We start from the raw sequence: 19,207 nt of genomic DNA, 5'->3' as shown, positions 1-19,207 counted from the left end.
CAGACATTTCCAGGATGAGGAGTTTCACTACTGCTTGTGCTGAAATCACAGCATCACTAAAGTCCTTACTTTATAAAGAAAATCTTGTTTTGCTGTGACTCAACAACTACAAAAAGCAGTGATGTAATACACAATCTTTTTGCTTATGTGATATGGTTGTTGACGCTTCTTGGAGTAATTTTGTTAACAATCTTTCAGAGATAGGTTATCTTGAAAATAACAGTAATTTACAGAGAAAAGTGAACAACTTCACTGGAAAAGTTTTTTTTATTGATAATTATTCCCAATGTGATTACAAAATGAGTCTTTAGTCATAAATAGCCCTGTTACCCCAACTCCCTGCCCCATTAATGGTTTCTCTATGTCCAGCAGGGATGGCACCCCCATCCTACTTTTGTTTAGATCCCTCCGTATCTTGTGCCCGTGCTTATTATGCGGTCTATATTTCTGATTCCAGTTGTGCACAAGTTATTGACAGAGAGGTGTATTTATGCTTATTACAAGAAGGTGCTTCATTAGAGGAATGTACAATGAGCAAGATAATTAAAGCAATAACAGATTGAGGGACTAAAACTGATAAACAGTTGCCCTATATCAGAACCATATAATCACAAAATGAGAATCTTGGGTGAAATACTTTGAGTATATGTACAGAGTCACAAGAAAAATATTGGAAGCCTGTTTGCACTTATATTTGGCATTACTTATTTTACTGTTTATGCCTATTTTCATGTACGTACTTATTATTGAAATTTGACTATGTTTAGTAATAAAAATGACAAACATGTTGATACAAGATAGTCTATGTAGTACAGGAAACCTGAGAACCTGAAGAAACTAACAATTTTGCACATAACCAGGAATCACAGACCACCACTTTCTGCTACATAACTAAGAACTGCCCTGACATGTTCTTCATTTGTGGTAAATTCCTCATAGAATTACATGGCAATTGGACCCAAATTATCATTATGTAAAAGCCTGATTTATGTACCTTAGAATTGCCCTGACATGTTCTTCATTTGAGGTAACTCCTCACAGAATTACATGGCAATTGGACCCAAATTATCATTATTTAATATGTTAGAAAGCCTGATTAATGTACTTGAGAATTGCTCTGACTTGTTCTTTATTTGAGGTAGACTCCTCATGGAATGACATGACAATTGGACCCAAATTATCATCATGTAATATGTTAGAAAGCCTGATTTCTGTACCTGAGAATCGCCCTGACTTGTTCTTCATTTGAGGTAGACTCCTCACGGAATGACATGACAATTGGACCCAAATTATCATCATGAGTGTAGCAGTTGAAATGTTCCTACAAAAAAGAGAAATCAGCATGAAAATGAACTTGTATACTTGGTTAAGCTGTAGCATTCACACATTTTGTAAAGATATTGGTTTCTCACCTGACAATCTCCCTGTTGCACACCTTCACCCTTTTGTAAATTAAAATTCTGAGTGAGCTAAGTAGATATACCATATACCTACTACCTCAAATCAAATCAAATTCCAAAATTTTAAAGTCTGTCTTAAATTGCAATGGTGGATAATATGACCATACACAAGCATGTCTTTTCTTTATGTTGACTTTCAAAAGAATGAAGGCAATAAATTAATTATGTGGGCAAATTAATCTTACTTGATTAATCTATTTTAATGAAAATTGTATCAGCTGTAACCGGAATACCCACAAAAAAAAATTAGTACCAAGAACTGCACATTAGATTCCCACCCCATGTGTAATAGACACCATGTAGGCACTAATTGGGCATGGTTGTTATGGGAGATTATTGAACAACAGTAACCTTGACCTTAACCTATGGTCAAGGTATACAGTCTTGAACTAAAGTAACTGCATTGAAGCCATTGTTATCTTATCAGGCTTACAATGACCCCAGACCTTTTGATCTGAGAATCAAAAGGTTTCTTTATTACCCTAATTGCAAGTAATCCACATAGTTAGGTCAAGGAATTTGCTCTAAACAACAGCCGCAATGACCCTGACCTTTTATTTTTTTTTAACCCTCAAGATCAACAAACCTTTTTCATTCCTTGATGATGATTAGAACAAAAGCTATTATGCAAATATCATCTTTTTTCTTTAATTCAAGGTGACCTTGACATTAAAAATAATGGTCATCTACACATCTTGCTAACATACATGCACAAATATACAAATCATACACAACGCCTGTTCTGATCATAGACAATGTCTGTTACCTTTCCCAGAAAGTGTTCCCTGTAGTAATGTGCTGATTTGTCTGTTTGAATCTGCACATCGGTGTTAATAGAATTATCTTCCACTTCTCCTGTAAAATCTTGAGACTCAATCCAGTAGCCACCATTCAGGGGACGAAACACCATTGGATATGGCCCTGGTTTTCTAAGCAGCTAAAAATAGTAAATGGAGATGGAACTTGACCTTGATTGATATTAATGACTCTTTTCACTATTAAATTTTCTGGTTAAATCTGTCCTATTTAAGCAATTTAATATAAATTTCTCTTTATTATAACATGGAAGCCATAGATATATGCCTTAAGGCTAGACTGTGTTAAAATTAACTGCTTTATACATACATTTCTATTGCTGAATAATGAAATTAGATCCGTGACCATAGCCACCTTCTAACAAGAACCATGCTATAAAGGGCCTTATAAAAGGAACCATGTTATAATGAATAGCCTTATAACAGGAACCATGTTATAATGAAGGGTCATATAACAAGAACCATGCTATAAGGGCCTTATAAAAGGAACCATGTTATAATAAATAGCCTTATAACAGGAACCATGTTATAATGAAGGGTCATATAACAAGAACCATGCTATAAAGGGCCTTATAAAAGGAACCATGTTATAATGAATAGCCTTATAACAGGAACCATGTTATAATGAAGGGTCATATAACAAGAACCATGCTATAAAGGGCCTTATAAAAGGAACCATGTTATAATGAATGGCCTTAAAACAGGAACTATGTTACAAGAAAGGGTCATATAACAAGAACCATGCTAAGAAGGGCCTTATAAAAGGATCCATGTTATAATGAATGCCCTTATAACAGGAATCATATTATCAAGAAGGACCTTATAATTTATAACATGAACCATGTTATAATGAATGGCCTTATAACAGGAACAATCTTTTAATGAAGGGTCTTGTTACAAAAATTATGTTATAGAGAGGGGCCTTATAACATAAATCACATTATAATGAAGGGCCTTGTAACATGAACCCAGCTATTATGAGGGGCATTACAACAGGAAACATGGATAAACAAAGGACCTTACAGTGAGTGTTTTTCTTACATTCCTCTATATCACTGTGTTTTCCAGTGTAGGACACCATTGAAGGATATCTCTATCTTTCATCATATGACCTTCTACTATGAACATAGTACACACAAAGTTGCAAACATTCCCAATTTCCATCAAAACTCAGCATCCCTTCACAATAATTAAAACAAGCATTAAATGTTACATCTTGATGTACTAAATAAGCAGCAGCTGAAGTTAAGTGTCCCACAAACAGGAAATCTCACACTTTTGTAGCCCGATTCAGAGTAAAATAAATGTAGTTATTTTTATTACATTTCATATTCACGTTATTATTTATGAAGGGTACATCATTATTCTTGATCAAAGTTATACTGAGAACTATGCTATTATTTTTTTGTCCCGAATAAATGGATTAAAGTGAACTTAATTTGTTCATATTGGCATTACTGTTTCCATGCCGTGTACTGCCATTGCCTTAGCACCTCAAATGCTGTTCTTTGAATGCTACAATGTGTTGAACATCATGTGAAATCTTCACTACATTTTTCAGAGTAAAACTAACTTTTTACACCCTGTCTTATGGTGAGGAAATTTTCAGTTGATGTTTTGATGTTGGAAAGTTACTCATAATTTCTCATGTTGACTTCAACCCTCATCTGTCATTTGTTAATGCAAGAATGTGTGTGTCTGATTTGGATTTTTACCTTAGCTTTAACAATGTTTCAGTCATACGTCTACGATGTCCGCAGTGTTGCAGTTTATAGTGATGTCTAGCACTGGGGCATCATGCCAAAGACATGTAGCATGATGTTACACCCAGTCACATTGTCCTTACACCCTAGTCCTAACAATAACCTCTTAATGCCGAGTGCCAAGCAAAGCAGATACTCATAGTACCATTTTTATACGTCTCTGGTACGACTCAGCTGGGGTTAAAACCTGCAACCTCCCACATCTGTGTAGGATGCTCAAATCACTAGGCCACTGGAGCAATAATGCAAGGAAACCAATCCTTTGCTATGCATCAGTGTTGAATAGGAAAATTCAACCACTGGATCAAAATCTAGCATAATCTACTGTCCAACACAAAGTTCTGACCATCAGGTATACTTTTCCAATCCTACATGAATGCATATGAAGGATTCAATCATTATATAAGTGCAAGTAACAGGAAAACTAATAGTAAAACTTCAAGAACTGGAACAGTAATCACTTGAAAACTACGCAATACTTAAATGACACACCCAGTCCCAGTATCAAGCATTTTGCTCAACTATGACAAAACATGGTTCAGTAGAAGCTTGGAGTTTTAGAAGCGTTACTGTATTTAAATCCAATTTATAGTTTGCATCTTTTCACATTCTTATGTGACTGATGAAAACTACAATTTGTAATTTTCGTGATGTTCCACTTGTTGTTTTAAAAATATATACTGTAGTGTCCTCAGAATGTGTAAACAATAACTGACTTTTTTTAATAATGACTGCTGATCTTTTTGAGTAGTTATCTTAAAGGAAATCCTTAGCATTACTGTCAAAACAATCTAACATGGAGAAAATGATATTGCGTTTTTTGTTGCACTAGGTCCTAAGATAAGGATAATTGCATATAAAAGTATATGAAATAAAAAACCAAATTACTATACCTCCTTAAAACACTTCAAAACAAAGTATTAAAAAAATTTAACTTGCTGAAAATCATATATTTCTCTCTTTCAAAATATCAAAAGTGCTTGTTCCAGTGTGAACTTTTCCATTACATTACTTTTTATTAAGATTATAACTGTACTTTAGAGCATGAAAACAGAGCAGCCAATTTAAGACATGTTGTCAAAGAAAAATCATTTCATAAGATTTCAAATAAACAAGTTATTTTGTGTACTTTCATTACAACATCATTCATTCTGATGTTAGTATTTTGATCTATCCTTTTCATTGTTTAAAAAGCCAAGTTTACATGAATGACATCATAATGATGATGTAACTCAGTTGGTAGAGTATCAGACTCCTAATCCTAGGGTTGTGGGTTCAATACCTACCCAGGAGAGCCTTGACTGCTTCAGTGTGTCTTTAAAATACTTTTCCCCCATTTCCTCAATATGAAATTATCAATAATATACTTAAGTATCATTAAAAACCAACCAACAACCACCAACCAACCATATTCTCTGGAGTTGTGTGGTCAACATGAATTTATGAGAAGCAAACAATCTTAAATTTTTTGAATTTAAACCAATGCCTTTTCAATGTGCATGGTACTCAAGACAGGCCTAATAATTCAACACTGAAACAATTTTACCTCTAAAACAGCACCAATCTCTTTCTTTTTCTTTTCTACCACCACAGTTTCTTCTGGAGGTGTCTGCAAAATAAATTAAACCAACAGTAAGTTTATGTTTTAAAAACACAGAAGCTTTTTTTTATTTCTGTTTACTTTAAAATCATACATTTTCAAAACATTTAAAGCATACCATTCCAACAAATTTAGTGAACTAAATTTGGCAAATTACTCTACACACTCAACATATATGATGAAAATATAGATATGATAGAAATGCTGATGTCTACATTGATGGCCAGTTTGTTTTTTTTAAAGCATGTAACTGGGGTCAGGTATTACCCAAAACCACCTTGCCAACCCTAAAAAGACCTCATTAAGGAGGCAAACATTTTTATGGAAGTTAGACCAATTTTCAGAAAGTTTTGGCAAAACATTCTATACTTCTATCGTTGATGTGGAAAACACCCATTTGAAGAATACAGAAGTTGTTATCTGACGCAGCATATTCAACTAAAAAGTTTGGGAGGTATACACTTTGGTCTTAACGATCTCCAGTTCAGTTTCAGAAACTACTGTTCCAAACCTCATAGAAGTCAGTGATTTCTTTTTTGATTTCTGAATTCAGTGTAGTCTTTGCTTTTTTAAATTCATCTGGCATCAGCAGTTGTGTTTTCAGTTTTGAGCAATACTCAAGTCAGCATGACATTATGTCCAACAAATGTATTTGTTGTCTTTCCTGCTTTTCTCCCAAGCATGGCTATGCATCTGAATGCTGATTTCTCATAATTGTGTTGTTTTAGACCTTTTATGAGGCTGAATCTCACATTTATCCTCAACATTTTTGTCTTCTTCGAAAACATTTCTGGACTATGTATAAGCATGCTCATGCAAGCTACATGGATAGATTAAAGTCTCCATAGTACCCTCAATAAAGTTAGTCTGGTCCCCCGACAAAACTTCACTGTCTCAAACAAACCTTCACTGTGTCAAAAACAAACTTCACCCTGTCTAACACTACTACCCAAACCAAAATTATTTAAATCCATAAAAGCTTGGTATGGTAATGCTTCAGGAACCAAACTAAGGAAGATGAATATTCAAGGGACTTAACTCATGTAGATGCTGGAGAATCTTGGAAATCAAATTATTCAAGGTTTCATTAAAAAGAGCTGCATCAGAAATTTGGTTGAAAGAGATGATTATATCTGTAATGAAGTATATTATCCAAAAAAAACCCAAATGAAACAATGATTCTTTTTAAAAAAGAAGAGGTAAACATTATTTACGTGGCTCCATGTACCATTCCAACACTAGAGTAAATAAACATTGAAATAAAACTCATATCGCTTAAAAACTTGCAACTGAAATGGTAGAAACTTTTGATGAAACAATAACCATCCATACAGGAGTAGTGATAACAAGATTTTCAAGATGACTGCCTTGGCAGCCATGTTGCAGGTAAGAGTTGCACCGTTTTCATTTAAGACCAAGTAGCCACCACATAGTAATACTGGATGTCCAAGCCACACCATTTTCATTTAGAACCAACTTGACCTTGAGATGACCATATGTGTGTTAAGTTTCATGTCAGAGAAGTAGTAATAATCTTGTGCTAACAGATGAATGGATGACAGCCAGCAGGCCAGCTCAAAAGCACTTCTTTTAAAAATTAAATATTTGATTTTTTTCTCTTGATTCTGTGCCAATGTGATTAATACAGTAGCTGCATTTCTTCATTGATAAAAAGAAATTTTACATTAAGTACAGGAAACAAATCTTACAAAGTTAGCTCATAGATTTAATGCTCTAAATTGTAGATTTTGTCAAATTAATTCATTTTTTTATAAATAATAACCAGATTTTTTAGTTTTGTTAACATATTTTACTCTGAATATTGCTGGCATGGGGTTCTATAGAAATTTCACAGATCATCATACCCAAGACAAAACATATTTAAATGAAAAGTTTCAATGATTATCAGTTTACCTACATGAATTATGTTGTCTTAATTTATTTCTGCATTCAAACATGGACTGTGTACCCTTGACAAGCTAGCAGACTTGTTTGGTAACAGATGCAGCACCTTAAATTGGATTTTCACTTAATACTGGTATACAATCAACTCTAATCTATCTGATTTCTCTATAATTTTCAAGCATGATGATTGCAGTAATTATAATTACTATATTTAGTCAAGAGTTGTAACCTAAAACCTTTTACCATTTGTCACAGAGTGCAACCAACAGTGTATGGGCAACATTAAATATCATATAAAAACAGATCATGGAATCATGCACTTACAATGTGTACTATTTGTGAGGAAAACAATTTTCTTTTTACAAAAAGCCAATACTTGAAGCCTACTTTTTGTTGTTTGGAGTTCATTTTGAGCCTTTTCTTGATGGTAAATCCTTTTTGGTTACATAATTGTGGTCTACAGACTAGACATATTTCAAGATCTGTTCATTTTGAGAGAGAGAGAGAGAGAGAGAGAGACAGACAGACAGACAGATGAAACATGCCTAAATATGAAAAATAAGTCTGAATAATTTACACAGCTGCAGATATATTTCCTAAACAGGAACAAAAATTAGATCCAAAATTGATCTTGCCATTGTGGCAATATCAATGTATGTAAACTGATCCATTTCACTATCTCATTATACAAAATATATGTAATACAATTTAAAACATGAAACATTCCAGATTTTTTACATTTTATATTTTTTTTATCAAAAATCAATATATAGGAACTATAATTATCTTCTGTACTTGAATATTCTGAGAACTTGTTTTACTATGAAAACCTGAAAGCTTCTAAACTAAGAACAAGCTTCTATACTTAGAACAAGATTCTATACTTAGAACAAGATTCTATACTTAGAACAAGCTTCTATACTTAGAACAAGGATCTTATTAAGACCTGCATAATCAACCTGCCTCCAAGCTATATCCCATTTTGAGAGTGGGATAAAATGGCATTGAAATAAAAATCAATAAAACAAACTTGAACATCGAGGCTGATCTAGGGTGCGGAGCGACAGACACCAAAGAAACTGCTATGTTGAGTTTCACCTAAAGCGGGCTATGCATTAACTATTTTTAGCTGTAACTATTCAAACATCCACAAAAAAATAATAAAGTGTACAAAAACTTACAGATAGTATGGTACTGTAGACACAAAATATATTAAATAATCCAAGAAGCTAATAATGATTGTGACGCATATTAAAATAATTTGTACATAACATTACATACATCCTATAATAAAAGTCTATTGTATATTGGAAAATATATTGACTGCAACAAAATGGCATGCAATGATATAACAATATTACAGTGAGGCTCTTATAATTCCTACTTTGTTTATTTAAGTATCTTGCATCTGTACAACAGTTTGTGGGAACAGATTTCTCCTAATATTATTTGAAGTGATTCTTTCATCTGGATTTTTTATTAATCTGTGTGAAAGGGACCAAACAATCTGTGTGAAAGGGAGCAAGCAACAACCAAGTTCACTGCGTTTCAATTATAACAACTGTACCACAAGATGGATCTGAAAGTCTTATTCAGAATCAATAATCTGTCACTGACATTTGGAACATCTTTGAGGTTTTTGCACTATTTTAACACAGCCCAGTGCATCAGTTGATGTGTTAGATGAATTGCAAACCACTCAGACAAGAAAATCAGCAGTGGTAAACAGCTGCTTCTTTCCTGTTTTTGGTATGCTATACAATTTTTCTGAAATATGACACGGTAAAATTCAGTATTAGGACCTGGATGAAAATTAATTACTGATGACTGTACCATCATAATGAATCAAGACTCCATTTTAATCAGAGATATTTTCTTAATTTTCATGGACAATGTAATTTCTACATACAGGGTAATACTTAAATGCCTGTATCCAGGGGAGAGGTTATTTAAATATGAATAGTACCTACACATATGAATAGTCACCTTATGTTTATTTTTGTTGTTGTTGTGGGGTTTAACGCCATTTTTCAGCACATGATAGGCTATACATGGTGGCCAGTATTAATGGTGGAGGAAGAACCCGGGAAAACACCGGAAAGAACCACCGACCCACGAGAAGCTACTGGCAAGCTTTCTCACATACCCACATTGGCTGAATCCTAGACTCGAACCGCCGCAGACAGAGGTGAGATGGCAGTGATCCGTAACGAAGAGCGCTTTAGACCACTCGGCCACTCGGGGCCCCACCTTATGTTTAAATAAAGCTGCTGATGTGTTTTGTTCCAAGTGGACAGAAAGAACGAGTTTGATATGGTGTAGAGGTATGTCAAGGCCATTATTTATAAGCCCTATCAAATGAGTTTTCTCCCCGACTTGTAACAAAACACAAATGCTGTTTTGTATTTATTACATATCCCCTCTTTTACTCTTAAATATTTGTAGCATTTTTATATGAATGCAAATTTTAAAAAATGAGATTTATACAAAAGTTTGATTCACTGCCTCTAAAAACATCTACGCATGAATGTCACAGAATGAACCTTAAGTACAGTAGTTCGAATCTAGGTGTGTGATATGTAAATATGGATTGAATAGCTATATTGAACACCACATCAAGTGTATAAGATTAAATAAATATATTATAAATAAAGTTTAATGAAACAAAATACAACTGTTTATCTTCATTATTATTGCTACACTGGCAGCGATTATGTGTTATGATGGTATCGTCATATGAATTAAAACTATATGTCATACAGTTAAAAAATAAAAAAAAACGGTTTACAATCAATCATGGCAAATCACATACTTGATCATCAGTTCATCAATTATTTCAACGAATCCGAACACCAGTAGAAAAATCACACACTAAAACATATTTTGAATTAGGTTATTTTCAGGAAAAGGATCTGATTAGCAATAAATATTTTATTGTAATTCAATATAAATGAATGATGTCAGCATAACAGACACACCAATGCTAACTGTTTCTCTTGTCTATTCTTCTCTGTCTAAGCATTGCTGCTTTTGTCAAACACCTGGATTGATTGCTGCAGCTCATGGCAACCTCAGAAAAGCTGCGATGTTATGAAAGGATGGTGATGACGTTGATTATGGACCTCAATAAAACAGATGCATGATATATATGCTTCAGTCTGCATGCAGGTTAAAGTCTGCAGGCAAACAGATCAACACCATGAATAACAAGCAGTTAATTTCATCCATGCTTCATTTAATGCAGACTAAAAATAGCACTTCAGTCTACATAGGCATAAACACTATAATTATTCATCAAAGTGAATATTTCATGAATACATGCAGGCAAATACTTTAAATCTATGCTTTCAGACCTGAAGAGTGAGGGGTAAAGCGCATCGCTGATCCTCATAGCGGCGGCTTTGGTGCAAAGCAAGGAGTTCAACAAAGTCAGGTGCCTAAAAATGTCAAAGGTTAGTGAACTGCATGAGTGGGCTGCAGACATAAAGATAAATAACTTTCATAAGGTTTCAATGCCTTTCATAATTATCTCCCTTGAAATTAATGTCAGCCATAGAAGGTTCACCTTGTCATGCACAGCAGATATCTATTACAAGAAAGATCAAGAGATTAAAAACAACATAGAAAAGTATACATAATTATATATTAACATGTCTGAAATCAATTTACATGGAAGGTATGCTGAAATTTAAAAGCCAGGTGTAAAATATAAACATGACTCCAATTCCATTAATTGTATTAAAGCATAGAGTTAACAAATGACTGACACATATCAAGGAAGGCTAATGCTGGTGAAGTGAAACTATCTACATGTTTCTGTGCAGGAAAATCAAAAAATATTCTATCCTGGACGGGTTAGTATGTGTGATAAATCATGCATAACATTAGGTAACAAAGGATTATTATTGATGGCCTTTCTTTTTGTTCTCACCTTCTCCCCATGCAGGGTCAGAGGACAAAAAATCATTACATCAATTATTTTACATTTTATGTGAAAGACTGGTATTTGTGTTCTTTCCCAGCTTATAAAAAAGATTAGATGCTATATTTGTTCTTTGAGGGCCTACTTAATTTGGAAACAGGTATTTTCCATTTGAAAAGTAGAGTAAAATTTTGCTTAAAAATATAAATTCAGAAATAATTTATAATGCAAACCAGTGACGTTTTTAAAGAGTCATATTATAAACCCCAAACAAGTCTATATAAAAACATTCTGAACTGGTGTTATCAATAGAAAAGAAATCTCATTTTAATCCACACAGTAAGTAATAATCACACTTAAAAAATTCACTGGTTGCACATCTCTTTACCTTTATGAGAGGGGAAATATTCCTTGATAAATTTATGCAAGCTGCAATAAATTAACAATATGCAAATCTGCCCTTTGTCAGTGTGGAGACTCTACACTCTGGAGGTTCTTCTCTCTCCCAGTTTAGCTGTGACCATTAAAACACACGTACGGTCCAGTTAGGTGACAAAATTAACCCATAAAGTTACATGGTAACAACACCAGGTATCCATAGAAATTAGTTCTCACCTGTCCCCCCAAATATAAACAGATGTACTAAGCAGATTTCAGTCACCATTTCCCTGCCATGAGAATCAAGACACTTGAGATGTTTTAGGGTTAAGCTGAATACAAGTTGTCTCATTATTTGATACACTTGTGGGTTAAATCAATCTCCAGAACAAGCTTACACCAGCTTTATTCTTTGTGACAAACATTGGGCAAAATAAAAGAACCTCCAAAGGGGACAGCGCCAAATATAAACAAAGAGAGCTTACTCTCCTAGCATTAAAGGGATGTAAATCATACGATGGGCAAACAGTACATGATATTACTTATGTGTGCCTACCACAAGTCTGAGTCAACATACATCATAATTTACCCAATATTATTTAAGCGCACAGCGCATTAGCGTTATGTCGAATAATGTACATCTGTTGAATTGGGGAGCCCAAATTAAATCTTGCAATGGTAAACAGTAAAAACAAGGTACAACCGGATCAAGTCTAGCATAATCACGAAACAAAGTGTCTTGTTCCAGGTAATTACCGCCAGTATAAAGTTTACAAATACCCAGATGTATGCAAGCCTCTTTCCATCAGACCTGAATTTATCCTTGTTTTCCAATCATGGATTTTTTCAGACCAACAGTATTATAGATTTGCATTTAATCCACTTGAATCCATGAATAGTGAGGACTCTGGAGGACCATACAGTCAGCTATGTATAATGATCACTCAGATGACCATGCAGTCAAGTATGTATAATGACCACTCAGATGACCATGCAGTCAAGTATGTATAATGACCACTCAGATGACCATGCAGTCAACTAATTATATAATGACCAATCAGATGACCATGCAGTCAACTATGTATAATGACCACTCAGATGACAATGCAGTCAACTATGTATAATGACCACTCAGATGACCATGCAGTCAGATCTGTTAACAATAACAGCTCAAAAGACCATGCAGTCACACTACTGCATAAGAACCACTCAGGGGAACATACAGAAAATGTTGTTAAGAACAGGTGGCCTTCATAACCATGTAAACAAGTTCTGATTTATGTATCAACCGGATCAGTGGACTTTGTAAACTGGAACTCGCTATTGCAGGTGTGGCTATTATTCCAATTTCTGGGCTAAAAGTGCCCCTACAACACCAGTTCTCATACAGTTTTGTCTCTTTTATACATTATGTATTTATTTAGCTGTCCATCTGACACCATGATGGGGAAAAAATTAACTGGAAAGCTCCACTTACTTGTCAAAAGCTGTCAGTGGATCAGTGTAAACTAAAAAGTCTAAAGTACCACTGACCAATTCTGTCTAATGACCATATTTCAATTTATTCCTTAAGCATACATGGAGTCTTAAATTTCTCCAACCCTGATGTACTGACATGAGACTATAATTAGATGCCATTGTGCAAACCTGAAGTAATGACAAGCCACTATAATTAGACACCAAGGTACAACCCTAAAGCAATGACATGGTACTATAATTAGACAGCATGGTACAACCCTGAAGTAATGACAAGGCACTATAATTAGACACCAAGGTACAATCTTGAAATAATAACAAGGCACTATAATTACACATCAAGGTATAATTTCCAATTCTTGGGTAGTTATCTTTTATCCAATGTTTCATGACATTTATTCATTCATGACCTCTATTGATGTGGTTGTATTTTAACAAAAATAACTTGAGGTGAAAATTGCAGGATTATGAACAGACATGATTATTATCTGGGCACCAGAAACAAAAGTAACAAAGACACAATTTGTCTGATACTGTGAACAGTGTTGTTGTTGTAGGGTTTCATGCCATTTTTCAGCACACAATAGGCTATATATGGCGGCGAATATTAATGGTGGAAGAAGAACCCGAGAAAACCCCCGGAAAGAACCACCGACCCACGAGAAGCTACTGGCAAGCTTTTTCACATACTCACATTGTGAACAGTGTAAAATATTTTACAATTTTCCACAGTACAATATTACAAGTACAGGGGAAACCCAACATAATGCACCTTATGAACTTGGGGATGATATGGTTAAACTATAGTTCCTGATTTTTTTTTGTCTTTGATGTCTCTTTTTCCTGACACTGGGGCCCCGAGTGGCCGAGTGGTCTAAAGCGCTCTTCGTTACGGATCACTGCCATCTCACCTCTGTCTGCGGCGGTTCGAGTCTAAGATTCAGCCAATGTGGGCATGTGAGAAAGCTTGCCAGTAGCTTCTCGTGGGTCGGTGGTTCTTTCCGGGGTTTTCCGGGTTCTTCCTCCACCATTAATACTGGCCGCCATGTATAGCCCATCGTGCTGAAAAATGGCGTTAAACCCCACAACAACAACAACAACAACAACATTTCCTGACACTACTCAAAATGTAAGCCACATTCACAAATTAAAAAAAACAATAAGTAAGTCAATTTCAGGAAGCTATAATTTACAAATCATCAAGTTCTTACATGGCAATGAATAATTTTCATCAAGCCGAGATCCTGGCATATAATTTGGCAGAACATATTACTGTCTATCTGACTCGCATTGTGTTTATTTCCTCCTGATACTTTTACATGCATTCATTAAATTTTGTTGCCATTCTCACTATTCTGTGGCTCACTATATAACACTGTTGGCAGTTCATGGATCCCAAATAATACCTTATAGCAAGGTTCCCCTGTAGCAACAATGATTGTCAGTTTTAAAGAGGACTTAAAATGTTTTGTCCCAAGCTACCACCTTACAGTGGATTCTCCTGTAGTAATAATGATATTCACTTTTAGAGAGGCCTGGTAGTTCTGACCCCACCTAACACATTATAGCAGAATTCTCCTGTAACAAACATAATAGTCAATTTTATTGAATGAGTTTAATGCAGCAGTATTTCTGCCACAAATATGCTTTATTTTCATTAATATGCCTCCGTTGTAAGACTGATTAATTTACTGAAAGATTAGTTTTTTTGATTTCACATCAGCACATGCAAGACTGTTTAATGTCAAGGCCATTTAAGTGTCTGTCTTGCCGAATGACACACCATTACAGCTGATTTGGACTAACATAGTACAAGGAAATTAAAATAATTGGTTAGTAGATGCAACTAGGATGGTGAATGCATGTGTTGATATTTAAGCCATCCAGGACTGAATCAGCATTCCCCTGATAAAACATTTCATGGATCATGGACAAAGTATGACTGCAAGACTGAATCAGCATTCCCCATTTCATAGATCATGGACAAAGTATGACTGCATGAAATAGTACAAACGTCATTTTTACTTGCAAGACTGTACTTTAATTCAGACAGGCAAAGATTCGAATGTCATGTGACAATCATACCAATATCTTGGCTATTGATTCTAGGTGAGACAATTTAATTGCGTAGACAAAACGAATACTGATTCAGTCTTTACTGGTCCAAAAAGGTACATTAGAAAGTAGTGAAAATGCTGTCAGTCTATAGAAATGTGAAAAATGTAAAATGTGAATGTGATCCTGATCACATGATCTTCAAAATGTAAATGGCAAAGTCATGTGAACTGCAAATGTGAACCCTGATTCTGTGACATAAGCAAAATTTGAGCAAGGAGCAATGAAGTCTTAGTTTAGTGATGATTATGGTAAAAATACAAGACTTAAATATGAACCATATTCAAAGAAATACTTACTTTTACAAAATTTGACATGTCAAATCTCTGATCATCAAATCTGTTTCCTTGGATTTTAAACATCATCTCTATAAAGTCTGGAGTCTGAAGAAAACCGAAAAAGTCAAACACCTTTTTGGGGGAGATTTTTTTTCTGCTTAAAAGCCACAACTTTATTTGTGATGATAAAAAAGAAGAGCAAGCAATTTTGATAATAAAAAGACAACCAGAGCTAGTGGTGATGGGTGCACCACAAAGGGCCCCACTCTTAACAATCTGCTTGGAAGGGCCTTCATCTGAAGAAATTTTGTTGGAAAATCAAAACTGGGAAAAGATTGGCATTCTAGGGGCTCATAAATAAAAAGGTCCATAGTAACTTGGGCTGAAATGCAGCATTTCTTTGAAAAGTCATGCTGCAGAAAGCTGAAGTTAGGAGAATGATTTTTCAGGGAAGATAACTCTTCTAAATTACATGGAAAACATATAAAATGAAACTCATTAAATGTTCCATTAACACAAGGCTGCATGCCAAATTTGGTTGAATCCAACAAGGCGTTGTAAAAGAAGGATGGGCAATCAAGAGTCCTAACTCATACATATGATGATGTGAAATTCTAGGATGATGCACAATTCAGTCAAGGTGTCATCAATCCGAAGCCACATGCCAATATAGCTGAATTCCAGAAATAATTGGTGAAGTCATCATGAAGAATCCAAAGTCAGGAGAATGAGCAACCAGGGTACCAAAACTTTTTTAAACAAGGCACGAGTAAATGTATTTGATAGTTTTTCATACCAAATTACACCAGAATATGTTGAATGGTTCCGTGTTAGGAGTCAAAGACAATTGTCATGGGCCAACACTCATTCAAAATGGAGTTCATGAGACAACCACATAAAAGTCACATCATGGGTTGCAAAACCATGTACACACCAGTCTGCATCAAACATGCAGTATATGGTTCCTGAGCAAAGATCTGCTGTAGCAAAGATATAAAAAGGGCAATAACTCTGTCAGGCTTAAACCTTTCAGAGGAAGGCCTACATGTAACAGGCTATTCACCAACCAAATGGTATCCAGTTATGTCTAAGGGATGCAGACCTGTGCTGGTTAAGTAAGCATGAATGGATGGACAGAAGGAAAAAGTGATAACTAATGAGATCCTCCAACATGATCCTGGGTTCTAATATTCTTTTTTTAAAAGAAAACTACTTGTTGCTTAAAACTGTTGCATTTTAAAATAAAAATAGCTTTGCTCTTCTTTTAAGTTGAACAATAATTTGCAATGGTCTTATTAATCAGTATAATTTGTAAATAAATCTTTAAGTTCAGAAATCTTGAACACAAGTTAGAGTATTACTTTTTTTAATGAAACTGACACTGATGAAAAAGATGTTAGTATCATCTTGTAACTTCACTCCAGTATTTCTCCCATGTTAAACTAGCAGCCAGTTTTTTATATAAAAATTTAAATGTTTGGGGTGGGCTCATCAGAAGAAAGTTTTTAACAGAAATTTGCCATAATTTTTGTAAATGAGGGATTATGATCACAAGCGGATTAATCATGGGAGAATTACAGCGAATATGCAACACAGGTAATACCTACATTAAGCTTGCTCATTCTAAACAATTAATTTACATGCAAGGGTCACTGCATATTCTTCCAGGCAAGTTATCTAACTATAGGTTACATGACTAAAATGTGTTTACTAGTTCTCAAGCGTACAACACTGTGAATTCAATTTTTTTTCTTGGTATTAATAACTTTTTTATTTGTATTTCTTAAATTTTCATCATTGCTAAGATATCTGGATTGGGGAAAAAGTTCTATTATTTCACAGAAGGATTGTCGTTCAATGGGTTTAAATTTTGTGGTTCTGTAGCAACCATATAATTCCCCCCAAAAATTTAACCCATGAAAAAATAGTGAATTCACAGTATTTTTGGGCACAGTACAAGTACATATACAGTCTAATAAATTCTATGCAAGTACTAGGATATTAAATCAGTCCCTCATAATAAGAAACCTGATGAAACTGGAGAATACCATTTATAACATTCAATTGCAAATCATGTAGACCCTGACAGGCTATCACATAATGTACTGCATGATCAGGGTCTACAAAGCTTGGTTGAAATCATTAGTGGAGTAAACAGCATAGACCCAGATCTTTGATGCATTAAAGAATGGCAGTGCTGGGTTAACAATGCAGTGGGTTGAGTGTTACTGATCCTACCACACTATACCATTGGCATTTGGATCACTTCAGGCTTATCCCTTATGGGCATTAACTATTAATCACAGCCAGATTTAGAAAAGATTATCACAAACCACACATCTCATGCCTGCCTCATAATTGTTCCCTACTAATAACCTTGACCTTTGAGCTAGGGACTTGCCTATTGTTTGATAAGGCATGGGCCTGGGCAAAGTATCTTCCACACAGCACACCTTAATTATAACAGTCTTAATGAAAGTGTACTGTTTTATAGTGCAACATCCTTATAAAAAAGTACAATATACTGATAATTTTACTACATAATGAAATGGGATCCATTGCCATACCTGCCTTATAACAGGAACTGTGCCATAATGAAGGCCTTGTAACAGGAACTGTGCCATAATGAAGGCCTTATAACAGGAACTGCGTTATAATGAAGGACTTATAAAACAGGAACCGTGCTATAATGAAGGCCTTATAATGAGAGAGTATTGTATTATCTCTGAAGGGAAACAAAAACGAGTCTGGAAAAGGAATACCTTGGATTATAATGGGGTATGACTGAAAACTGTAAAGTTAAATAACATGCTCGAATTTTATTAAAACAGCTTCTTTGCTTGAAAAGCTATATCAATCCGAGGATAGAAATCAGATTTATACTCTTCGATGCCATGGCCTTGACCTTGAAGCAGAGAATGTGGCTATAGCATGTGACACACTGTTCAGTCATGATACTGTTAAAATTCATTAAAATACCTAAAGTGGTTCAAATGTTGCAATGGAATACAGGTCAGAACTTCATCTTCTCTGCTGTGACCTTCACCTTGGTTATAGCACATGACATTGTCTATACATGAAATATAACTGTTAGGATTTCATTAAAACATCTTTGTTAGTTCAGAGTTTCTGTTCAGGTCAATAATGCACATCATAGCATTATATTTTCTCTTGTTATGACCCTGACCTTGTGGCTGGGGATGTGGCCTACTTTACCTAATCATAATATGTACTTGGACAAAGTTTCATCAGAACAACTTCAGTAGCAATAATACAAACAAGGATAGGAGTCAAAGAATTATGTTTCCCTTGTCATGATCCTGACTCTGAAGGTGTTGTGACAATGTTACAAGACACACTGTCTAGTTACAATATCCACTTCATAAAGACCAAAAAAATCTCTCCAACTGTTACAAAGCTATGGCCTGTAAAATAAAATGTGGTTTTGTGGATAGATGGGCAATACCACTACATAATATGCCAGAGTTAAGATAG

The 19,207-nt window shown here is 34.8% G+C and overlaps 1 protein-coding gene across 10 annotated transcripts in view; it reads right to left on the bottom strand.

Annotated features, from left to right (window-relative positions):
- LOC149782047 (rap1 GTPase-activating protein 1-like) overlaps positions 1–19,207 on the bottom strand; it is a 435,320-nt gene that overhangs the window by 37,011 nt on the left and 379,102 nt on the right. For 8 of the 10 annotated variants that reach the window (XM_089933464.1, XM_089933461.1, XM_089933465.1 and 5 more), the window contains 5 exons: positions 15,734–15,817; positions 10,897–10,980; positions 5,585–5,647; positions 2,227–2,397; positions 1,218–1,321 (listed from right to left, as the gene is read on the bottom strand). In XM_089933464.1, coding sequence (XP_089789590.1) covers positions 1,218–1,321; positions 2,227–2,397; positions 5,585–5,647; positions 10,897–10,980; positions 15,734–15,817 — 506 coding nt within the window. The remainder of the gene's footprint in view (positions 1–1,217; positions 1,322–2,226; positions 2,398–5,584; positions 5,648–10,896; positions 10,981–15,733; positions 15,818–19,207) is intronic. The other 2 variants (XM_089933462.1, XM_089933463.1) reach the window with 2 other exon arrangements.

This window comes from Sinohyriopsis cumingii, chromosome 15 (genome assembly GCF_028554795.1).
Source record: "Sinohyriopsis cumingii isolate HCF-2022 chromosome 15, ASM2855479v2, whole genome shotgun sequence".
Lineage (NCBI taxonomy): Eukaryota > Metazoa > Mollusca > Bivalvia > Unionida > Unionidae > Sinohyriopsis > Sinohyriopsis cumingii.
This window is presented reverse-complemented; position numbering and strand designations above follow the sequence as displayed.